A 25,535-nucleotide genomic window follows, 5' to 3' on the forward strand; every position below is an offset into this window, starting at 1 on the left:
TTACAAATCAGTTTCGTTTGTTGAGACATTGGGAAGAAAAGGGGGAAAGAGGTGCGGGGGTGGGAGTGGGGTCGGGCGACGGTGTTACTATTTTACTTACTATATGTAGGGTTTGGTGTCAGCGTTGCTTGTGCAAATTCTTTGTTGTTCGCTTGTGTTCCTTTGGTGGTGGTGGTGGTGGGGTTGGCCTAGGGTGAGGTTGTTCATTAAGTTCACACATGTTGAGTTCATCGCTGAAAGACTGTAGGCTCTCCCAGGCTGCCCTCCAAGTCCTGCAGCCTGAGTCTCAACAACCTGGCTACAGGCACCTGCTCTCCTTGGTTCTGAAGATACAACCACTTGTGTGGATTTAGGACGTACCCCTTTACATCTACAGAAATGCATTGATAATGGAGAGAGAAACAAATCTCTTGCTAGCCTCACCTGTAAGAAAGTTTTTACAGTGTTTTATTTTACATTTATATCCCACCTTTTCTCCAAGGAGCTCAAGGTGATGGCATACTTTTCCTCATCTTATTCCCACAGCAATCCTGTTAGGTAGGTTAGGCTGAGAGGGTGCATGACTGGCCCAAGGTCTCCCAGGTCCTAGTCCAACACTCTAACCACTATACTACCGTAGCGGTTTGGGGCTAACTGCCACCTAAATGGGAGGGTGAATGATCTTGGTGGTAAGCTCTTAAAGCCAGAAAATGTGTGTGTGTGTATGTGTGTGTGTGTGTGTGTGTATGTAACCTTTTGGCACCTTTGCACCAAGAATAGAAGTTAATTCAGTGTTAACTGAAAGAAGTTTCCTTTTGCTTCTGGTGTGCCTCCTCCCCCTTTTCAGGGGGTAGAAGGGATTTAATTGAAGTTTTAAGTTCAATTACATCTCCTTTCCCTGTCTCAATCAAATGTGTGTGTGTGTGTGTCTCCTCTTTAATTTTCAAATTGCAGAATCAATCTAGTTTATTCAAGCTGTTTAAATATCAGAACTGAACGTGAGGGAGGGAGGCTTTACCTTACTGGCTTATTATTATTTTTAAAAAATAGTAATTCTGATTTAGAATAGGCTGGATTAGCATGGATATTGCATTTCCAAGGACCCTGCCACTATTAAATAGACAGTTAAGTGCATTTTATGGTTGTTGAGGCCGTTCCCCTTTCTATCCGGAGAGACGTGCTAAGTTCATGTCTACCTGCTACATTACACACTCGTTGACTAAAATACTTCCTGTGGATGTAATACCAATGCTCTGTATCTTTTAAGTACATAACGCTAACTGTTTTAGGACTAGTAAAACCGAACTTCATAAAAGTCCCTAGGATCAGTGTGCTGAACATGTGTACATAGAACATGGGACAATTGGGAGACCTTGAGCAGTTCCATGGAGTAACAAATTCTGCACCCACCTCTTGCATCAACAACATTAGACTGTGTTAACAGAGTTTATATGCAAACATCATCTGCATCGATATGTACACCTTGACCCCAATATGTAGTCACCATCTGGTGGCTGCAGACTAATTCAGAGCTCACCATTTGGCTCACTTATTTTCAAAATAAGAATACCAGGCATTGATTCCACTAATTAAAATTGGATTTCAATGAGTTGGAATTTGAATTCTATTAATTTAAAATGTCTTATAAATGAAAACCAATCAAGCAATTTGTTAAAGACACGGCAGTTTATCTTTCTGTTTCTCTCCTTTTCTGTATTTAGCTGGCCTGATACTTAGACTAAAAGTGTGCAGGCGGTTGCTTAGGATACTTACTTTAAGGACATTAGCAAGAGACAATATAAAGCACACATTTCCTCCTAGAGGTGAGCAGCATTGACTGTCTGCCATGCTTTCATTTAGTTTAATGGAAAGGCTGGTTTCTGAGTTTCAAGACCTATTGTGTAAATTTAGGGAGAAAATTATCAAGTTATAAAGCTCTTCTGCAATCCTAATCCCTAATCCCACTAAAATGGGAGTAAGTCCCACTGAATTCAGTAGGATTTACTTCTAAGTAAACATACTTAATATTGCACTGTTAGTTCCTTCTACTACAGGGGCGGGCTTGAAAAACCTGACAGCCAGGTTCAAAATAGTGGTGGATCGCAGGACCAACTGACTGCCCCATTCCATGAGCAACACATGGGGACAACCTGCATATTATAGTACAAGTACAAATCTGATTCTGAATGACAGATCAGGGTGGGACTTGAATGCAACATTTTATACCTGGCCTGCATAAGTTTCCAAGGATTTGATCAATAATTAATATTCTGCAGGCAAGGAACACTTAGGCTGAGAGGTAAGTGAGAGGTAAGTACTACACCTGCCATGGCACTGGCAGATTTTTCATTTTCATTTTTCTTGCCAATCTACTACAAAGCCGTCAGAATTCTACAAGCAGATCCTGCTCCCATTCTATAAAATATTCTGATCCTAAGGTGCAGCCTGAAGGTTCATGACATAACAACTTAGGTGCAACTAAGCAGGTTTAGTGTCTGGATGGAGGGGGCTTCTTTTAAGCCAACATGGACAGATTTATTTATTTATTTTTGATAGTTGTACACTGCACAATAAAAAATGTCCTTTGGGTGCGTTAAGAGTAGGATAAAAAAAACACCAAGCACAATATAAAGCTAAAATAAAACAAACAGAAGCAAAATATTAAAATAGCAGAACAAAGGGGGTTATCTGAAGCCAAAAAAGACAAATATGCAGATTCCCTTTCAGCCATGAAGTTCACTGGCTGAAACAGTCATTATTTTATTCACTTATCCATCACATTTATAGCATGGTTCTCTTCACCCCCATTTTATCCTCACAACAACCTTGCCCATTAATTCTCTTAATGAGCCAATCCTGGGGATTGAGAGTGTGTTGAAACCCTGGTTCTTCTGGAGACTTCCTTCCATTGCCTCCACACTTTCAAAATCTAGACTGCAATCTTCTTGGGGAAGGGACGTGCCTTCTTTATACAGTGGTACCTTGGATTACAGACGCTTCAGGTTACAGACACGTCAGGTTGCAGACTTCGCTAACCCAGAAATAGTACCTCAGGTTAAGAACTTTGCTTCAGGATGAGAACAGAAATTGTGCAGTGGTGGCACAACGGCAGTGGGAGGCCCCATTAGCTAAAGTGGTGCCTCAGGTTAAGAACAGTTTCAGGTTAAGAACAGACCTCCAGAACGAATGAAGTTCTTAACCTGAGGTACCACTGTATATGTCCTTCCAGCATTGTATTTAAGCACCCACCTGGTAGCCAGAGGAGGCAAGGAATTACCTGCAGGCAAGAGAAGAGTGACTGGGAGGCTGGAGGAGGGACACAGCACTCTCCACCCAGCATGGAAAACCAAGCAGGCTTTCAGAAGAGAGAATTTTTTCTGGCACAGGCCCTGCATGCACCTGAGGACCCAGGTCCTAACCCTTTACCATTTCCACGGTGGTAGTGCTCCTGTTGCAACCCACCTTGGATCAGGTTGCAATAAGTTGAAGATCAGGGCTTCATGCCAAGCACAGGTAAAGGTACTTTACTAACCACCCAGAGGTCCTTTACCTTTTTATGCCAAGCACAGAAACGCAGTGGGGCTGCCTGATATAGCGTGCTCCCTCTCGCTTCTGCCACCTATAAAAGTATTTTGCAGCCTAGCAACTTTTGCGGCCTTGTTACTCTGTGGTGCTGGGACACAGGCGCTGTGGGTTAAACCACAGAGCCTAGGGCTTGCCGATTAGAAGGTTGGCGGTTCAAATCCCCGTGACGGGGTGAGCTCCTGTTGCTCAGTCCCTGCTCCTGCCAACCTAGCAGTTTGAAAGCACGTCAAAGTGCAAGTAGATAAAGAGGTACCGCTCCGGCGGGAAGATAAACGGCATTTCCGTGTGCTGCTCTGGTTCTCCAGATGCGGCTTAGTCATGCTGGCCACATGACTTGGAAGCTGTCTGCGGACAAACGCTGGCTCCCTCGGCCAATAAAGCGAGATGAGCGCCGCAACCCCAGAGTCAGTCACGACTGGACCTAAAGGTCAGGGGTTCCTTTAGCTTTACTTTACTCTGTGGTGCTGCAACAGCAGCATTTGTTTAGAAAGTATGCAGCGCAGCACCCCTCAGAATTCAAGCCTGCTTCTTCTCTGCCAACGGCGCAGCAACTTCTCTAGTAACAAACGCCCTACCAAGGACCTCCCTAGAGCTGCAATTGCAAACCCACACGGTGTTCAAACTCGACCTCGTGCAGGGTTAAGGCTCGCCTAAGGGCCGGCCTGGCTCTGCTAGAGATCGCCCTAGTTCCTAGGCTACCATCCCAGTCGACGGGGCGCGCTTCCGAATGAGAAGCAGCACTTAAACTCAGGGCTGCGACTGAGCCGAACGCTCCAATCCGTGGGAAGGGAAGGGAAGAGAAGGGAAGGCACGTCACGACGCGCGCGCGGCTGCCGCGTCAGGAGGACTTTCTGCGCATGTGCCTGGCCTCCGAAGGCGGGGAGGAAAAGCAGGTCGGGCGCGCGCCTGCCCATTCAACTTCCTCTTCGCGCCTGTCAGTCTCGGTGAGTTCGAGAGCGTCCGAGGCAGGGGAGCCTCGCGCGGAAAGGAATGGACGTGGCGTGTTGGACTGGCGGGGAGGGGAGGGGGGGCTGAGCGAGGGAGAGAAAAAAGGCGGGCTTGCATCGGGAGCGCGCTCCTGAGCTGAGCCCAGAGGCGGGAGCGCGGCGTCTCCCGGCTGGCAGAAATGGATTTGAGGGGCGGGGAGTTGTAGGAGGGTTGCAGGTGGCGAGCGAAGCGGGCGGGACCCTCTATTGGAAACTCGAAAGGGGGGCTTTCTGAGCTGCGCCCGACTCGAGGGAGGGAAGGGAGAGCCTCGTCGTTGAAGGAGGCGTTGCTTCACCACCACCAACCACCGCCCCCATCCTTTTCCTTTGACAGGGTGTCACTCCAGCGACTTTCCCCGCTCGGGGTTGTGTTTTGTTGGCCCTGCCAGCAAAAGGGGCGACCCTGGTCTTACTCAGCCCTCTCAGATGATTTGCTTAGATGCTGTGCCTCGGCTGCTGCAGAACCCGTTTCGGCCCTGGGTTATGTGAAGTAGTCAGTTTTATAGAAGAAACATCTTCTGGAGGCGTGTGCAAAGTGTCTCTACCCTTTTTCCACTGAGCATCCCTACCCTCGCGCGCACACACACACGGGGGCAGGAGGTGGAGAGTGTTTTGGTAGGCAAGTGAGTTTTTGAAAAAGCGTCTGCCACAACACTTCTGGGTATTTTTTTGGGGAGGGGGGAATAACCTCTTGGGATAGCCCTTTCTCTACAGAACTGCCATGCAACAGATGTTTGCCCTATTTCCACGCGAGTGGCAATTTCACAGATTAGACATTGCAGGTCTGGTGTGCAATTTATACTTAGCAATTCCATTGCTGTGTCTTATTTTATTTTTATTGCTAAAACCTATCAAGGTAACCATTAGGTCCAGTCATGACCGACTCTTGGGTTTTGGCACTCATCTTGCTTTATTAGCCAAGGGAGCCAGCGTACAGCTTCCGGGTCATGTGGCCAGCATGACTAAGCCGCTTCTGGCGAACCAGAGCAGCGCACGGAAATGCCGTTTACCTTCCCGCCGGAGCAGTACCTATTTATCTACTTACACTTTTGAACTGCTAGGTTGGCAGCATGGAATAAGAGGAAATAATATTGACAAACAAAGTCTTCGATTTTAAATATTTATAAACCTGAATTAAACTATGGCTTAATTACATGGTATTGACTATTGCCATTGAACATCAGGAGCCCCAGATAGATTAAATTAAACCTAGTCCTTGAATGTCCATTGTGCAGGAAAATACAGGATAAAGTTTCCAACTGTTTTGGTCTAATGGTTGACTTCTGTTTTGGTGTAGGTTAAGCTCAGCAGAATTCTGAGTAGATATGAATAGGATTGCACTGTAACTCTCCTGAAGAAGAGCCTGCTGGATAACGCCAGTGCCCCATCTAGTCCAGCATTCTGTTCTCAAAGTGGCCAACCAGATACTTATGGGAAGCCAGCAAGCCCGAGCTGAGTGCAATAGCGTGCTTCCCACTTGCGATTGCTAGCAAGTGCTATTCAAAGGCTTCCTGCCTCCAACAGTGGAGGTAGAACATAGCTGTTGTGGCAGTCAGCCACTAATAGCCTTCTCCACAAATTTTTCTAACCCTCCTTTAAAGGAATCCAGGCTGGCAGACATCACTACCTCTTGGGGAGTGAATTCCATAGTTTAACTATGCATTATGCAGAGAAATACTTCCTTTTTTCTGTTCTGCACCTTCTAACATTCAGTTTCACTGGATGTTCATGAGCACTAATAATATGTGATATTATTGATATATATGTGATATATTGATCTGTTTTTTTCTAGACTATGCATAATTTTATACATCTCCCTTCTTTCTTGCATTTTCTCTAAATTAAATACCCTTAAATGTTACAACCTTGCCTCAGAGAGGAGTTGCTCCACCCTCTTTATCATTTTGGTTGAGCTTTTCCAGCTCCTGATATGCATGATTTATGCATTTATAATTTCTGGCGTCTGTCAGATTCTTGGAAAAGAAAAACAAACACTTTGAGTTTCTAGGTCAGGATTTGCTTTTGTTTTCACAATGGTTTGTGAATTGTACCATGTTGTCATTTTAATGCTTCACTGCTTGACTCTTGGACCATTGACAACCAGGCATTATCCCTTGTTATCAAGCACAGATGGAGAACCTGTAGACCTCCAGAGGTTGTTCGACCACAACTCCTGTAATCCTGACTCTTGAGTATGCTGGTTGGAGTTGATGGAAATTGGAGTTCAACAACACCTGGAGACCTGCAGATTCCCTATTCATGCTTGAGTCTAGACTATCATTAAGGCCTAGCACGAAACAGAACTAAAGGGGAATATCTGGGGACAGGCTTGCCATTTCGTATGTTTGATTGTCAAATGTAAACTGTGGGACCTTTCAATCTTTTCTGGCCATGTGGGATTATGACTCCCTATCTGCTTAAACCAAGAGAATAAGTGTTGCTCTGTGCATGAGTAAATCAGCAGCGGAACATATAAGTAAACATGCATGGAACTTAGATCATGGCTGTGATTCCTTTAGTCCAGCTCTATTCTATTAGCCTTTTCCCAAATAATAGGGGTGGTTTAGCTTGTAGAATTGGATTGGTTACTTTGATTACACTTCCAAAATTTATGATCAGGGGAAGTTACATTTTCTTTGACATCTCCTGGAACTACAGTGGTATCTCAGGTTACATACGCTTCAGGTTACACACTCCGCTAACCCAGAAATAGTGCTTCAGGTTAAGAACTTTGCTTCAGGATAAGAACAGAAATCGGGCTCCGGCGGCACAGCGGCAGCAGGAGGCCCCATTAGCTAAAGTGGTGTTTCAGGTTAAGAACAGTTTCAGGTTAAGAACGGACCTCCAGAACGAATTAAGTACTTAACCCGAGGTACCACCATCTGCACTTTTGCCAATTTAATCCGTCCAGCTGAATTCTCCTTGTGAACAGAGACTGAGTAAAAATTTGATTTTGCTGATATCCCTGGCAGCATTAGAGAATTCTTTGCTCTGAAGATTACTTTGCTGGCTTTCACTGGATTTGCCTTTCCCATAGTAGCATAATCAAAAAGGCTGCATTTGCTCACTGTCCTACCTGTGGATTTATCTCTGTATATAAACTTTAGGGGCAGAAGCCAGAATTTTGTCACATTATTGTTTCTGTTCTTGTTTCAAGGTGATTTCGGAAAAGCAGCTATGGAAAAATGGAGCTTAATGACAATTACTGCATTACTAGGCCTTCTTGTCCGTTGGACTGTGTCTCTTGGTTCTTACTCAGGTAGTAAATATTCTGAATGTATATGAACTATTGTAGTGAAATTACTGTTAGAAGTTTCTTAAAATGAAATAAGTATATAACAGTTAAAAATGAAAGGTATATAATAATCATGTTCTCAACTCTGAATAGCCTTGTTCTTTTTAAAAAAATGTATTTTATTGCTTTTTCATCATTATTATTTTATTTGTATGCTGCCTTTTCATAGTTAAAACTATGCTCAAGGCGGCTTACAACATAGAATCAGTGCTTTTTTCTGGGGGGATGCAGGGATATGTATACCCCTAAATATTTTGTTAATCCAAGTTTGGCCTCATTGAAGGGCAGTATTTCAATATGAGTAGGAAAATGAGAGTACCCCTAAACATTTTTAAAGAAAAAAGCACTGCATAGAACTATTTACATAATTAAAAACATAAAAGTTGTCATAAGCAATAAATTAAGCACATCAAAAAGTACACAACCAAACTGAAGAATTTTCACATGTAATAAACAAAATTTAAAATGCAATAAAGAATTTCCTTCATTTCCTGACAGCACTACAACCATAGCTATAACTATTAGAATAAAGTAGTGTTATCTTCCCATTCCCTGTTCCACCACATCATACTCATAACTATTTTCTTAGCATTTCATGTTTACTTTCCATTTGATGAAAATGAAATCTATATCATTTCAGCTTGTTATAAATCTAAGCCAAATACAAAAGAGAACAGAAGAAAATATTACTGTTGTCACACAAATGTAGTGACGACAGTAGCTGTCTAATGTAGTTATTTAGAAAAACATTTAGTTGTACAGTACAAGATTAGGACCTCAGGTTCTTTTCACAACTATGATAAACAACATCTGAGCTCTGTCTGGGTGTTGACCTCTCACACGATTCATGTGAAAGCGAGAGCTGTTCTTCCTGGCCCACCTGCTCTGCTGCAACTCTAGGAACGCGCTTTACACATGAGAAGCTCTTTGTGCAGCTTAGAATCCTTCTGATCATGTTGCTTGGGGAGCCTACACAAGAACAGGCTCCTTTCTTCAGCCTTTCCCCAACAATACATGGATGGTGGGAAGGTGGGTCCAAAAAGCACAACTCTGGTCTCCCTTCACATTATTATAATCTAGTTACCATGATGTGGAAGTCAAAATGGGAAGATTGGTATTTAATTCTGGTTGTACCCTCACCTGTTCAAATTAACAGAACAAAGAGGAAGCAATTAAGATTCTGCTATGTCTAATGTGCTATGTTTTTTGGTATAACAAAATTAACTTTCCAGATGCAATAGTGTCTGAATATTAAGTTACAACTACTGTCCTATTCTGACGAAAACATCTAAGAACTAAAAAACAAAAAAGGCCAACACTTTAACAAACTTTCAACATACAAAGGAGAGTTAAGTTGAAGCTGTTAGTAGTTGTGTATATTGCAACTTGTACTGTATGCCTTGTGTATTGTAATGCATAGCGCTGACCTGCTCACTTTTTGTTTAATGTATGTATTGTTAGATGCTCACTGGGGACAAGGAACAATTCCTTGCAGTTGAGTAATTTGTTAGATCAGTCACTATGACGGACAGATATACTCCGTCTCCCCTACAATTGGCCAGCGTGGCAATTCTTTTGTACATATATCAGGTGAAAGTGGTGATGAAATGATGGTAGAGAGAAGCTACACTTTATACTTGTTGCCTGTATTAATACAAACTGCTTATGAATCACATTACATGTTTTCTAAATAGGTTCAGTAGTAGCATAAACCACCATAAAAGACTTGGATGCAAAACCCCAAATGTTCATTCATAAAATCCAACTATGTATCCAATTTGCTGGTTACCCTCAAAATGTATGCAGGTGCTGCCCAATGCAATGGCAGTTGAGATCGAAAGGCTGATATGAGCAGTTCTAATTTAACATAGTTCCAACTTAAGATGTGGATGACCAGATATAGGAAGGTTACTTCTGCTCTGAGTCCACTATATTTCAGATTCATCAAGCTTTTTTTTTTACTTCGCTTTTGCTTACTCACCATATATTTTCTTCCAGGTGGGTTTGCTGAACTAGTTAGCATTAGTGAATGTGGCTAACAAATGACATTGAACACTACTGGTTCATTTTTTTTCATGGTTAAGAATAATATAATACAATGTAAAGGTGAAGAAGAATTAATATGAGGAATTAAATTTGTTTTTTTGTGTGAGAAATTTATGATTGTGTCATCAAGCTGTCCAAAGTCTTAGTTGCTTCTATATATGGGTTGCATCAAAAGCAATGGAGAATGTCCTGGTCTTTGACTGATCTTAGGGCAACTTTTTATACTTTTTATATTTGGGAACCTCTTGTTCTTCAAAGGCACATCTCGTTCACTATAATAAAGCAGTACTGTATGCTGCTTTGAAGATCTGCTTAGTAATAACTTTTAAAATGTTATACTTTACAGCTTTTGTCTCCCTTGCAAAAGGTGTATGGAATTAAAATGTCCCCTTTGGAAGCACTTCATTGCCTGCAGCCCATGGCTTCAATACTGCACACATGCTGTTTAAGGCTCACTCATTACAATGTGCTTTTGCAACCTAATTTCCCAGAATAGCAACCCAAGGCAAAATATAAAGTGCAAAAACTAAAAAGAAAGGACCAAATAGTTTAGCTGATCAGTAATTTAATTACTCACCATTACTACTTTGCCTTGAGATGTCAACCTATATCCTTTTGCATCATGTGTACAAATAAACCCCAAACAATTAGAAATGGGTACCAGTTTTTTTAATGCATTCTGCTTGGTTCATTTTGGAAAACAACAACCACAAAGCACAGCAGATGCTAAAATGCTTGCCCTTGCTTTGTTTACTTTCACTGCTGCCTCAGAGTTGATAATTTTAACGGGCCTAGCTTTGACTGATTCTGGTCTTGTATTATATATTTTGCTGTTTGGACATCAGTTCCTTTTTGGTTTTGTAGTGAGAAGAACACTGTCATAAACTCCTTCTAGGAGAAGCCATCACTGGTTGGTGATTTTTGTAGGTTTCTTAATCTTCCCAGCATTGTAAATAATAGTGATAGATATAGATCTGCAGTAAAAGACATCAGTGGTCAAATATGAAGCATTTCCATCAGACATTATTGTTTTCTGTGGAATCAGTAGGACCCTTGTAGGGATGTTTCCCATCCTTTTGGTTGTGCCCTGTACCTGGAACATGGGCCGTTGCCATGTGAAGTTATTGCACATGTCTCTTGGCACATATTCTTAGATCTGTTCCCAAATGTCCATAGAGGAGTCTTCTGTTTGTAGAAGCACTGGCCTATCTGAAACCCTTTCCTCTTAATATCCTTCTTGTAGCAATTGTCGGCTCTCGGTGTTGCAAAAGGACAGATTATGTCCTTCTCTGCTGTTTGTGTGAATCGCTCAAACATAGATCATATGAAAGAATTATAGATAGCTTTCCTATATTTAAAAGAAACTCTTCAATCTCCATGAAGTTAGAGTCAATACCATAGAAATAAGTGTGTGCTCTCAATAGCTAATCAGGAACGACAGGAAATGAATAATCTGTGTGCCTAATTGTTTAATGTGATACTGCCACAATTGGCTTGTTCTGTAGTATTCAATAAAGAAGAAACTCATGCAAATTTTGTACTGATTTTAAAAAGTTACAGGAAAAAACAAAGAATTTCTGACGAGAGAAGAAAGGGGGGGGGGGAGAAAGGGAAGAATAGGGAACTAAGAAGAATACTCATAAAAGATGTATTCATAAAATGGAAATGTATCCTACGTCTAATACTACCCCAATAATTTATTCTCTTCCTGACAGAGTCGATTGTAAAACAATCTTACATGCAAATACCTGTTACACTTTTGCTACAGAGAGGGTATATTAATTTCCAGGCAAAGCATTGAATTGCAGGCATTAGTAGAGCAAAATTAATTTATACATGAATTAACAAATGATAAATATAGTTTCCCATCTTTTTTCTTTCTTTTAAGGTGCAGGAAAACCACCTATGTATGGAGACTACGAAGCTCAAAGACATTGGCAAGAAGTTACCTACAATCTGCCAGTCAAACAGTGGTATGCCTAATTTTGATTTTTTTTATTCCCTTTTTATATGGAAAGACTATAATCTTGGGGTGCATAAAACCTTCCTGCCTACACAGCCCTTTGCAGTGTAACCCTACATAAGGCTGCAAAGAAGTAAGCCCCAGTTAAGTGTACATAGCATTGCAGCCAATTACCATTTCCTTTACTTATTTTTGTTTCCCTTGAAATATCTCATTCTAGAGCTACTTAGATCTATATAATACCTGTGTCTAAAATGTTTTAGAACAATTTAGTAATGTAACAAAAAATATATATCGTACAACGATTCCTGTCATCTGCCTTTAAGATGCGATCCACCAATTTCAATATTTTAGCAAAATAAATGTTTGAAAAAAATATTTTCCAATTTGTCCAGTTAAATATATTTTACAACTATCAGTACCGATTTGTAAGTGATACGAATTCTCTGAAAACTGGAGTTCAGACATAAGCAGTAGATTTCTGGTTTCCATATCTCTCAACTTGTAAGGGTGGTGAGCCCATTTACATGGCCCGCTCTCAGAGACTGATGGGACCAGATATGTTCCTGAATGCTCTGGGGAATTTTCCAGTGGAGAAAGCAGGTGATATTGTCAAAGACCTCGTCGCTATGGAATGGCAAGAGGAACTGGGCAGTAGACACAATCACTGCAGAGCATTCTCTCTGGCATTTTCGAGCCCAAGGAGTTCTTGGTACTCTCAGGAGCTCCAGACTGTAAAACAGTCCGGATGAAGACTGGAGTGCAGGTGGCGCAAGTCTCACTCTGAAGCCAACTGAACACTGCTAAGAACACACAGTCGTGCCTATAATGTGGCAGTGAGGCTGCAAAAAAAGAAGAAGGAGGCTTATTTTGCAGTGCACATTGGGTCCTCTAGTTCTGTTGCCAATTTGCTACTGGACCAACTTCAAGGTGTTATAAAGCCCTTAGCAACTTGGAACCAGTTTACCTACAAGATTGCCTTTTAGAGCATATTTTGTCATTACATTGTGTCCTCCAGTTGTAATAAATTGACCACTCCGATGTGCAGAAGATGCTTTCTTGCTACATGGTGAAGTCATAACTTATCTTTTATATGTGCTCATAGGTTGAGCACATAAAGAACAGTACAATATTAAGAACAATAGCAGGGCTGCAAGATACTTTGGAGGTTGTTGCCTAACAATAGAGAATACAGTGGTACCTTGATTTACGAATTTAATCCATTCTGGAAGTCCGTTCTTAAACCAAAGAGTTCTTAAACCAAGGTGTGCTTTCCCATAGCAGCGAGAGACTCAATTTACAAATGGAATACACGCAACAGAAAGCGAAACATGTTCTGCTTCCAAGGCAAAGTTCACAAACCAAAACACCTACTTCCGGGTTTGCAGCGTTCTTAATCCAAGTTGTTCATAAACTAAGCTGTTCTTAAACCAAGGTACTACTGTACTGGGATAATCGGCCAATTGACTTGGTATACTGTCACTGTATATAGTAATGATGTTGTTGTTTTTACTGTGTGTGTGTGTGTGTGTGTAGAGAGAGAGAGAGTAAAGAGAGACATTGTTTGCAACATGACCTAATTGCAGGAATGTATTTGTCATAAAATGTGTGGTTGGTATTGATATTGGTGAGAAAGGGGGGAAAGATTGCTTAAGAATTAGCTGTTTTTAGAAGTTGATAGCAGCATTAAAATTTACAGCCAATGGAATGATAACCAATAAATCTGCACTGTCTGCCATCAAAACCAAATACTGTACTACAATTAGCCAATACGTGCTACTAGTTTAAATTTGGAAACTTACAATTTGTTCTGCATATATTGCTGTATACTATAACAGTGTGAGCGGTACAATGGGATGAGATTTCATTGTTTGGTAACAAACAAATTTGTGATCCCCTGTACTGGGTGCAAGGTGGCATCTTTTGAACGTTTGCCCCCTAAAGTCTTTGCCTTTGAAAAGGCAATGATTACTATTATTATTCAGGTATGCTCAAATGGTATTATCATGTACTCCATGTTCACTTCCTTTGTTCTGGAAAAAAAGTATATTAAAAAAGGTAGGCAGTAAATGAGAAATGTGATTTGTATGTAGTTTTCCTGTATGTAGTTTTTCTGAGCCAGAGGCACAAATTTAAATATTTCTGCCTTCTCTATCTTTCTTTGGAGCCCATGCATATTTATCAAAGACAATCTTGACAGCATCTTTTTCTTCTTATATTGCATGTTAGAAATGTGACAGTTCTTACCTTTTTTTCCACACCTATACACAAACTTTTTCTTTGGAATCTAAGTTCAAATAAGAGCATGGAATTGAATGAGATATTTACTAGTAAATCGCAAGACATCAATATCCAAATGAAGGAGTTAAAACTATCCTGGCATGAGAAATTTTAAATGGTGGGATAAGGGGCAGAGATGCAGCTTTAAGAAATATGATTTATCATGAATTGTTCATAAGATACTTCAGGCTGCTCATAAGGTATTCAAGAAATATCATTTATTGTAATAAATGTCAAAAATTGGCTGCATTTGAGTGGATAGACTGGGAAAGCTAAGAACTTGCCCCTTGGCAATTATAAAATACTAGTCACTCTGTTTCACTGAGATTTAAAGGTTCTGATGTCTTATTTTTGTAACTTTTATTTTCATTGAATAAAATCTTCTGCCTTTCAACTTGAAGATGTGGCTAAATTCTGACTGCTCTCCACAGAAACATAAGTACAGAAAAGTCGTATGAATGAAATCCCTTTATCTTTGCGCTTTCTTATTGTCCTCTAGAGGTTACTTTCTTGGCTAGTTTAGAGGGCCTGTTGAATTTGTTGTTATTGGTATGACTGAACAGGCTCATGACCTTTGTCATCTATTGTGCTGACAACTTGGTATTGTTGTAATTAAGTAGAGTTTAGTTTTTAGCACCTCCTAATTCTTGTGAAAGCCAGCAGTACTATTTGGATACTGTTGATATGGAGCAGCTCAGGTTCAGTAGTTTGTTAGCTCACAAGAATGGCCAATCATTCTTTTAGCACAGATGTTTGGGTTTTGTGATTTTGGAGAACTAGTGTTGGATCTTAGAATCCCTTAGATAAAATTGCGCTTAAGACTGCAAAACCTTGAAGGCTGTAATGCTCTAACCATTTTTGTGGGTGAGCTGAGAGTTTCTTTGAACCCTGGGTTAGAATCTGGAGCCTTAGAAGGAGAGTGTGTCAGTAACTATATTAGTGACTTTGTATTACTGTAACATTTTTATATGCAACTCTGTATTTCTTTAATACTTTGTTTAAGTTGTCTGTTGACACTTCAGGAAACACCATCTTGTCAAAGCCACAGACTTTGTTAGATGAGGGTCCTTGGGAACATATATTCAGCTGAAGGTGATTGCAGAAGGTTTCAGGAAAAAGGCTGGTCAGGTCAGGAAAAGCGTCCAACGAATGTAGGGCTGACTGGAATAGAGTCTTGTATTTTTGGAGCTCCTCACATATGAGAAAAAAGTGAAATTAATGGCACTGATGAATCAGATCTTGTGAATCATGGCAATTGGAACAATAATTACCTTTCATAGCCCAGTAGATTTTTGAATTATTCTAGCTTTGTTTCCTAGAAATGAAAATGTATTTCCCAGAACAATATCAGCTGGTTACAGGCACAAATTTTATATCCTTCAGATTCTTTATGTCTTGTATTCTGCTATAACACAAACATCAACAACTGCATCCAAAAACACAGGCAAGTCTTTGTTTTATTTTAAAAAAGAATCTACAACAAAAATGCAGTAAGAGCCATATTTTAATTTTTTTTTTTTTTTACTCTTATACTGAAACTGTCCAGCTTCATAGAAAACCAAGATGACCCTGGTTTGTATCCATTGGTTGTGCGAGTAGAATGCTGTCTGGGTGGAATGCAGCATGTATAACCAATCTGACGTGTCCTCTCTTCCCCCCTGAAGTGCTCTGTATCCCTCGCAACCCCTCCTTATAGGGTTTGGGACACTTCTGAACAGTAAGGGCTGTGGTTTACTAGGCTGCAGTGCAAGTGGGGAATTGGACAGCACTGAGCAGGGGGATCTTGCTGCAACAGGGAAAGGGAAGGAGGAAGATCTGCATTCTGTGTGAGCTGCATCCTGAAGACATATTTATTTCAGGGTTTCCTTTTCTTTTTCAGGTACTTCAACACCAGTGACAATAACTTGCAATACTGGGGCCTTGACTATCCGCCTCTTACTGCTTATCACAGTCTTCTGTGTGCTTATGTGTAAGTTATATATGTGAGCATTATTTTAAATGCATTTTGTTTGCTAGAAGAAATAGAAAAATGCAGGCTGATCCACGTATGGGAATTCTGATGCACAACTACAGCATTCCCCATTCACAATAAATGTGGTGATTACGCACGTCTGACTGTGTACACATAAGCAGCACATGGGAGTGCTTACCTGTGTGGTAAGCAATCACAGATGAGGCAGCTCTGTCTCTCCTGATTATTTAGTGGATAAAAGGGGTTTGTAGTTGGCTAAGTTTCTATGCCTACCTCATGAGAAGAGAAGAGAAGAGAAGAGAAGAGAAGAGAAGACTCCCTGGAAAAGACCCTGATGTTGGGAAAGATTGAGGGACAAGGAGAAGGGGACGACAGAGGATGAGATGGTTGGACAGTGTTCTCAAAGCTAATAACGTGTTTGACCAAACTGCAGGAGGCAGTGGAAGACAGGAGTGCCTGGTGTGCTCTGGTCCATGTGGCCACGAAGAATCGGACACGACTAAAAACAACAACAACAAAGTTTCTATGTACAGGCAACTCCCAATTTACGCAGGGGTTACATTCCAAGGCACCACGTGTTTACGTGAAATCATGTATATTTGAAACGCCATTGTAAAAGTCTGCAGACAACCTCTAAACCTCTGAAGCTCCCTGAAAAACCCCTTTAAAAAACCAGCAGCACTTACCAGGCGCCAAACTCCACCACGGTCACTCCCTCCAAACCTCCTTTCTCAAACTCAGATGTTCCAGAGGCCTCAAAGGTCAGTGCAAGTGCTCCTGGAATTGCACCTGCAAAGGCTCATGGGATTGCTAGGTGTTGTTTTTGTACTTTTTGCCCTTTCTGGGCTATTTTTGCCATTTTTAAAGTCACACGATGCATGCATGTGCGATTGTGTGTCAGTTGGACACGCGTAAATTGTTAGTTGCCTATATTATGTGGTAAGGCAATACCCAGCATTGTGCCAGAAGATGTGGCATGACTTCCTCTGCCTTAGTGTTATGCCTGAAGCAGATTGTGGTCTGTTTTACATATAATAGCAATATAATCCATGATTGCCTTTTTGGACAAAACACTGAGGAACGTTTTGTAGTTTGTTGTTGCTGCTCACACGGGGAGGGTGGGGAGTGAAATGGGAGCCATCAACACACATTAACTATGGTTTTCTGTGGTGCACAAACGTAGGCTGTATGTGAAAAGATAAAATATTTTCAGTTCTCTGTATTGCTGATAAAGTGCTTAATTATAATTGAAACTGAAGCAGTTTCTTCATGATGATTCTATGTGTGTCATCTGCATTTGTTAAGCTGAAGCAATTAGCAGTGTGAATAGTCTACTTTTTAATGTTTTGATACTTTGTTTTATAGAGCGAAGTTAATCAATCCAGATTGGATTGCTCTGCACACATCTCGTGGGTATGAGAGTCAGCCACACAAGCTATTCATGCGGGCAACAGGTAGAAAATAGCCTTTTTTCCAACATAAGTTCAAAATGTTCCTGATCCAATTCTATGTTTTTGCAGTGCAGATTACCCATACAAGGGGTGTTCTTAAGGTGTAAAGATGCAAGGAGATAAATAATTCTAACTGGGAATGGCCTCAGCCCCCTAACACTAAAGCAATTTCATGCTGATAAAAGACTATAGTGGGAGAGATTGCTCAAGGTATGGGTTACATGGCCATGAATGAGTAGTCAGGGGTACAACTGATAGCCACTGCTCATGACCCAATGTTTCAGATAAATTAGACTGAAGGGCATAAGAGACAGAATCTTTTCAGTGGTGACCTCATACCTATGGAATATGTGCTTCTTGGCTCCATTAGCTCATGCTTTTTAAAATGGGTCTCAAAAATCCAACCATTTGGGGCTGCTTTTAGTTGATATGCTGTGCTGAATGTTAAACTATTTAATGATCTGTGGATAATATAGTTTTTAATTCTTTAGATATGCCAGTCTGCTGCTGGCTGTGAATTGTTTTAATCTGTGGTTTTATATATTATTGGAAATTGGACATTATAGGGTTTTTTGTTTCTGTATAACTGCCTTGTATGAACTTAGTTCTACAATGTAACACGGTAATATTCTACAGTAATGGCAGTATATTGAGAAGTTACCTATTTGACATAATAGTTTTGCCAATTCCTACTATATAAGGTTAAGTTTTGATAGCACTCTGAAGTTCATGTCAGTTATTAACTATAGCCTATGCGTGTCTGTTTTTTTAAAAAAAGAATTTCATAGTTCTTTTCTGGTTAGTTTTCAAATTTAGCGGTTGGAAGGGCTGTCATGCTCAGGGATTTTTAATATTGAAGTAATGAAATTATATATTTTTAAGAAACATTGGAATGAAGAAGGTGTTATTACGCATGTTCAAAATCAAATGCTTATAGGTGCTGTGTAAAGTAAAGTAACTTTTCCCAGGCTTCAAAAAAGTTCCAATATACAGCTAAAAGTTCAGTGTTCATTTGCCTTTACAGCTAAACCAAATGAAGGATAACGACAATGATAATTCTCAGATGCATATCAATTGATAGTTCGCATGGTGGTCAGTGAAGAAAAACATGGACAGCATTGTCACAAGAGTAAGGTATCAGGCAGCCCAGACAATGCATTTATTGGCTTATATTCAGTCTTCCTCTGTTTCACAGGATTGAGTGAAGTCCTGTAAAAATCTCTTATGACGTGTCAGCATTGTCTTATTGCTGATTATCCTGGGCAGAAGCAGACACTCCTCCACACCACCTCTTGCATTGGCCAGAAACCTTTCCATCTGGTCTCTAGTAATTGATTATATTTTAAAAATCACTAGAACCAAATTACCCTTGAAATGGTCTTTAATAATGCTCAAATCAACACGCTTGACAAATCATTGATGTACAAACTAAGAAAATGGATAGACATTCTTTTTAACAATTGCCATTAAACGAGTGCACCAGGGTTACAAAATTCAATACAGTTAAATGTTGACCATTAGTTTTAGATGTTTTAGAAGATTCTCTCTGTGTTTCTGAAGCACATGCACAGACAACAGATTCTGCCAAATAAATTAAAACCATAGGAGTCCTGGAGCTCATTCAGACACCAGGATGTGGCATTTCATGAGTGAATCCTGAAGAGCCTTGGCCTCAGACACTCTTTTGCCCCTTATTGTGTTGTGGTCCCCACCTTTACTTTCGCATTTCTTGCACACCATAGTTTACCATTTCCCCCTCCAATCTGGGTAAACTATGGTATTGCCCACGAACCAGGATGGCTTACTGTTCTGTCTGAATAACTCTTTAGTGTTGGGCTTCCAGAACAAATAGTATAGAGCTTCTGAGACAAGGCAATACCTAAATGATCAATAACAGTAATTTTATTTATTTATTTATTTATTTATACATACCCTGCCCATCTGGCCGAGTTTCCCCAGCCACTCTGGGCAGCTCCAAATCGAGTGTTAAAAACAATATAGCATTAAATATTAAAAACTTCCCTAAACAGGGCTGCCTTCAGATGTCTTTTAAAAATAGGATAGCTGCTTATTTCCTTGGCATCTGATGGGAGGGCGTTCCACAGGGCGGGCGCCACTACTGACAATTCCAGTTGGCTTGAAATAGTTAACAGTAGTCTCTGTTCAAAAATGCCTCTGTTGTGAAGAGCTCTCCAAACCACTGGGTTTATACTACCCCAGCATCATCCAGGTGGCTGGTGTGTGTGTGTGTGTGTGTGTGTATTTCCTAAATTTTTTGCTTTGAAACCCCGTAATCTAAAGAAGAGTTCCGTATCCCTCTCTTCCATCATTTTGAATATTATGGGTGCAAATAAAGGTATCATTTCAGTTGCTCTACATCTTAAAAGAAATTTCAAGGTTATATTCTGTCACCTTGGAGGAATTTGGGGTTCTAGTCTTACACGGTTCTGAGCGCATGGGCTGCAGTCCTTATGTAGAGTTAAGTCTTCTTTAATCTCATTGACTTCAGTGGAATTGAAGTGGCCTGTGTGCAGGATTGAAGGGTTCAGCTTTAACTCTGTCAAGGACATTTTAATTATAAATGCTTAATTTTAAACATTTAGGGAAGTTATCGGCATTCTTTGAATGTAACTGAATGAAGTGAGTCAGAAAAAGAAAGAAAGCAATCCATTTTGATTTCAGAACTGCTATGAGGAACTGCCCTGCAAGCAGTTCATTCTTTGAACTCATGTATATATGGCTTGAACAGCTTCTGGGATTACTATTTTAAACATGTCATAAAACCTTTAAGCAGATTTCAATGAAAAGAGTGGCATTGGGCTGATCTTCTTGCAGCTATACCTCTTTGGTAGCATTTCTGAAGGAAGCACTTGGTTTTATGAGAACTCATTATCAGCTATGAGTACCAGCCCTATGATGCCACTGGATCAAATTTTGTAGAGTTTTCCTAGCCTTGAGGCTAGCTGGTTTCTGATATTACCATATTGACAGTATTATGACTTATGTTTAAAATAGTAATCCCAGAAACTGCTCATGCCTTATATACAAGACATGACTCCAAAAAAAAATTAACTGCTTTAAGGTAGCTCCTTGAAGCACATATCATTACTGTATGAAAATGAGGCTTGCCGGGGGCTCGCTTGGAGATGGTGTTTCTACACTCAGAAGCTCTAGCACTAAGAGATGATACAGCTTCTATGTTGTTTTCCCCATTGATTCCTTTACATACCTTTCCCCCCTGCCTACTGCACAAGGAGTCCAGTTTTACCATCCTGCAGGCAGGGGGGAAAGGAATGGAAAAGGAAGACCAAAGTGAGAGACATATTGACTGTGTTCAGCACCTTAAAGCATTTAAAAAAGCAGAGATGGGGATCTTTTTTCAGCTGCATTTAGGTTTCAGGGGCCAGACGTGGGCAGGGCAAAAGTGGGAAAGTTATGAAGAAAAATTTTACCTTTGTGCAGTAGCCTAGTTTCTTCTGTCTCTCACTTTTCTCTGTCTTCTATCTAGACAAGCAATAGAATTCAGGGACACATTCCAGCCAGACAAAAGCACTTGGGGCACAAAGAAGGGACAGTGAGGGGTGTGGCCTGGGGAGAGTTCTGAGGGCCATATAAGGATGTCTGAAGGGCCACATTCAGCCCCAGACCTGGCATTCTTCACCCCTGATTTAAAGGTGTAGACTGGACACTATCTCAGGTTGAGGATCTGTCAACCACAGCATGAATCCTGTATTTTCTTGTGGCCACAGAATCTTTGAAAAGGATATTATCCCTAAATCAGTTTTGAGTGTATGTGCAGACTTACATCTGGTTGAACTGTATGTGTGTAATGAATTATTGTGTCTACAGCACATAAGAGTTAATCTTGGTTGCTTTTGATATTTTAAATAATTCAAATATATGTCAGATGCAGGTGATGGGGAAATGGTTATGGGGGAAGGCCAAGAATAATAGTATTGTCACAGTTAGGAGACAATATTTGAAGCAGAATAATCAATAGCCCAGTTGGCTAATAGTACAATAGTAGTTTGATTCATACATAAATATATTTTCTATGTTTCAGTTTTTGTTGCTGATATGCTAGTTTACATACCTGCAGTAATCTTGTACTGTTGTTATTTAAAAGAGACTTCAGCTAAGAGGAAGGTTGGTATGATTTCTTTTTCTTTCTTTTTTTGGACTTGCAATGAAAACTTTTCTTCTAGAATGGAAGGCAAGGATGGGGCTACTTAATGCTACAAACTCAGAAAATATTTTCTTCTAACATAAAATTGATAGCACAAATTGCTAGTTTGTTTTATAGTTAATAATGTTACATTGACCTCAGTTACTGGAAAGCCTTGCAAAAACAAAACGTTTTGCAAGTAATGTTGACCATTTTTTGTATAATTAAGAAAGAAGGATTGCAAAAACAAACAAACATAGTATGCAGCATAATGAAAATTATATTTTTACTCAGAAGTAGGTCCCATTAACTTCAGTGGAATTTAGTCCCAAGAAAGATCGCATAGGATTGTGGACTTGTTTTTCTTCATTATAAATACTTTGGCCCTGCTTTTCCACTAAAAATGCCCAAGGCTGCTAACAATCTGGTAATGGCCACAGGAAAAGCCTTCTCCCAGGCCACCTCCAAACGCCACTCAGATGTTGATAGGACACAGATGTTGATAGGAGCCTCTACATCAGATGTACCTGCTCACCTTGGAAGAGACTTTCTTTTTGGCCTTACTTGCACTTTAGATGCTCCCCGCCCACTTCCAATGTCCCTGCCCAATGTAGGTCACAGATCTTACTGTAGTCAAATGTTTGTGTGTGCTTGGGGCTAAATTCAGTACATGCTTTTGAATCCCACATTTAACATTTAGACTGGCCCTTTTAATAGCCACGAATAGCTGGCTGAATCACAGTTTTGGCCAGTAGAACAAGATATGTTTGTAGAGTGATGCAGTGGATTCTCCGTTGCCTTCTATGCATTGTTTCAGCTGGGAGAAGTGAACGTGTTTAAGGTCACATACTCTTTCGAGGTTGCATGGGGATGAAAACATTTTTTCATGGGCAGCCTGGGCTGCGTACCAGTAGGCAGCAGGACAAGGGGCAAAATGCAGAAGAGCAATGGATGTGCCTCTTACCTTTGTATTCTTACAAGTAGGACTACATTCCAGCCTTGCAAAAGTCACACACCCCTTTTCCTTCTGTCCTCAAGACAAGTAAGCAAGCTCCATCACAGTTCAAAGCCTTATTCCAAAGCAGAAATACTTAATGAGGGTGTGGACCAGGGCTGCTGAGAAGTGTGGCCTGAGGGCCACATAGAGAGGCTTGGAGACTGCACTTGGCCCCCAAGCCTGAGGGTTCCCCACCCTTGTTCTAGTATGTGATGACTTATTACAAAATTAGCTTATTTATGTTTCTTTTAATGTAGAATGTCTGTCTTTCTTTCCCAGATTTCTAGTGCTCTATGCATACTGCTTTATCCGGGACTCATTCTGATTGATTATGGACATTTTCAGTATCCTTGGCTATTCTGTGATGTCATCTCTTTACACTTTACCAGTTCAATGGATTCTCTTAACCCAACACCAATCTCTTTGCTATAGAGCAACAAGGGGTGTAATGGTTTAGGGGAAGTATGTGAACAGGGAGGAATAATTCCTGTTCATTTCATAAGATCTTTATAAGAGCAGTGAAAAAGATACAGATAAAGGATACAGCCCGGTGCACGCTTACCTCAGAATAAGCCCCATTTGAACACAAGAGCAGCTAACTCCAAGGTAAACATGCATAGGATTGTGCTTAGGTATTAATGGTACAGCTAAACATTTAAAACAACAGTTATTGCCTAATCTGGGTTTCTTCTCTTATGCTGAATGTGTCGATACATGTTTGTTCAGTATGCGGTGCGTGGTATAAATACCCGAAGGTGAGTTCACATAGGCATATTTATCTCAAGATGACTGAAATAAAAGTTGTATGTGTGAAACAGCCATCGGAGATTAAACAGCAAAGATAACAATTTGATGTCACCTGACGTTATCTCAAAATGAGTTTCAGTGGAGGCAATCCATAGGAATGTATTTTGCATGGATCTTTATGGAAAGGTACCAAAACTGCACATCATTATGATGGTTGGAGCCAGTATGGGCAAACTACAAATTTTCAGGGTCCTTGTTTCATGTTATTTGAGAAGTGTAGGAACTCTGCTTTCTTTTGAGTTTCCGGTAATGCCAGAACAGAGACACACAGATGATGTCGTTCCTTCAGGTTCTGTCATATTGGTCTTTGAGAGCTCAGGGCAAAATCTCCTCACAGGTAAATGCTTTGAAGTCACATTTATTTCAACTGGAAGATTAATTAAACGTCAAATCAAATTGCTTAAATCTCTCCCATTGAAATCAGTGGGACTTCAGGCTTTGACAAGATTAAATTTATGGCTTGGGCAATCAGTAATGGTGGCGAGAGGAGACCATCTGAAGTATTTCCTTTATAACCTAACTTTTTTAATCTGTTTTGTCCTTAACATTAAAAACATATATAATTCTGTGAGCCTTGGCTTTGCTTTGTGGGGAGTGCTTTTCCTGTCTTATGATTTGGACCTCTTGGGCTCAATAGCATTCTGCTTGGCTCTAAACTACAAACAAATGGAGCTGTACCATTCATTGCCCTTCTTCAGCTATCTCTTGGGAAAGTGCTTCAAAAAAGGCCTGGTGGGGAAGGGGTGAGTATCTTTAAAAGTTGACATCCAGAAAATGGTCCTGGAATGCACTTAGGCAGGCTTGCCTTGGGAATTTGTGCATGTCATTCATTTCTCGATTAAGCTTTTGGAGAAGGGATTCATGTCATTATAATTCTTTACTCCCCCCCTCCCCCAGAAGAACATTTTCTCCTAAGTCATTAAATAACATACTAAATAGTTTTAAGAGTGTCCATAGTGTATCAAAATACACACGACTATCTTTTCTCTTCAACACCTGTCATTAGTTAAGCACAGGTCACAAATGGACACCCAGATTTAGAAGATAAGAGTTTAGCATATCTTTTTTAACATTTAACAGTTTTCTTATCCCTGATCTCTTCTCCTGTTAGCTATCTCACATTAGGTTATTTAATGTCTGCCATTATGCACGGTACTTTAAGTCAGCTTTATTTTTTGAGAGCACACAAACATTACTATTTTCTTTCACATGAGCACTTCTTCTTCAGGGCTTGGATTATTTTAATTTTTTTTCTTACAGGCTGTTACTGTTAATGAAACTGGGGTTTACCGTAGGTGTTTCTTTTGCTCTCTGTTGGCTCCCGTTTTGTACAGACGTTGAACAAATTTTGCAAGTGCTCAGAAGGCTCTTCCCAGTTGATCGAGGTTTGTTCGAGGTATGCCTCATCTTCCCTGCCCTGCCCCCTTACAAGCTTCTTGTAAATGTTTTATATTTTTAGCTCCCTTGAGAAACCTTCACTTTGACCCTTAGGGATTTCATGTGGAAGATACACCAGAAGGCTAGTAATATGATCTGGCTTCTCTGACCGTCATTTCTTGCCAGTTATTTAATCCAGCGTTTAACCCCTAGCTCAGCTGGCATCTTCCAGGATATTATATGAGTAGACAACATTTATCCCATCGTCAGATCTATAGCTCAGACGTACATTTTTCCGTTTGACCAGATTCCATAGTAATTAACAGCGTCCTTGCTCAATCTTATCTAGAGGGTCTAAAAAAATGAATACATACTGGATTCTCTTTTTTTACTGTTCTAAAATAGTCACTGGACTGATGCTAAAATGTTACATGCTTTAGAAGGCATTGAGATTCCTGATTTGCTGTGTTGGAAAGTGCTATCTTGCTTTGCTAAAGTAAGGCCTAAAGGTGTTGAGCATAAAGTATATGATTTTATTACAGATACGACTTCTATTAAGTGGTTTGCACCAGTGAGAGGGTGTGGGGAAGAGAGAGTGAGAAATAGTGATACAACTCATCAGTGGACTTACT

The 25,535-nt window shown here is 40.4% G+C and overlaps 1 protein-coding gene across 1 annotated transcript in view; it reads left to right on the forward strand.

Moving 5' to 3' along the window:
* Positions 1 to 4,501: 4,501 nt before the first annotated feature.
* The window catches only part of ALG6 (ALG6 alpha-1,3-glucosyltransferase), a 28,959-nt gene continuing 7,925 nt past the window's right edge, over positions 4,502 to 25,535 (forward strand). The window contains exons 1-10 of the mRNA XM_083448264.1: positions 4,502 to 5,249; positions 5,324 to 5,575; positions 7,708 to 7,809; positions 11,780 to 11,864; positions 16,014 to 16,103; positions 17,472 to 17,560; positions 21,621 to 21,703; positions 22,999 to 23,063; positions 24,084 to 24,269; positions 24,787 to 24,922. Of these exons, the coding sequence (XP_083304390.1) occupies positions 5,509 to 5,575; positions 7,708 to 7,809; positions 11,780 to 11,864; positions 16,014 to 16,103; positions 17,472 to 17,560; positions 21,621 to 21,703; positions 22,999 to 23,063; positions 24,084 to 24,269; positions 24,787 to 24,922 (903 nt within the window). The 5' untranslated portion in view covers positions 4,502 to 5,249; positions 5,324 to 5,508. The remainder of the gene's footprint in view (positions 5,250 to 5,323; positions 5,576 to 7,707; positions 7,810 to 11,779; positions 11,865 to 16,013; positions 16,104 to 17,471; positions 17,561 to 21,620; positions 21,704 to 22,998; positions 23,064 to 24,083; positions 24,270 to 24,786; positions 24,923 to 25,535) is intronic.

The sequence above is a fragment of the Podarcis tiliguerta genome (genome assembly GCF_965153285.1).
Source record: "Podarcis tiliguerta genome assembly, chromosome: 6".
In the NCBI taxonomy this organism is placed as follows: domain Eukaryota; kingdom Metazoa; phylum Chordata; class Lepidosauria; order Squamata; family Lacertidae; genus Podarcis; species Podarcis tiliguerta.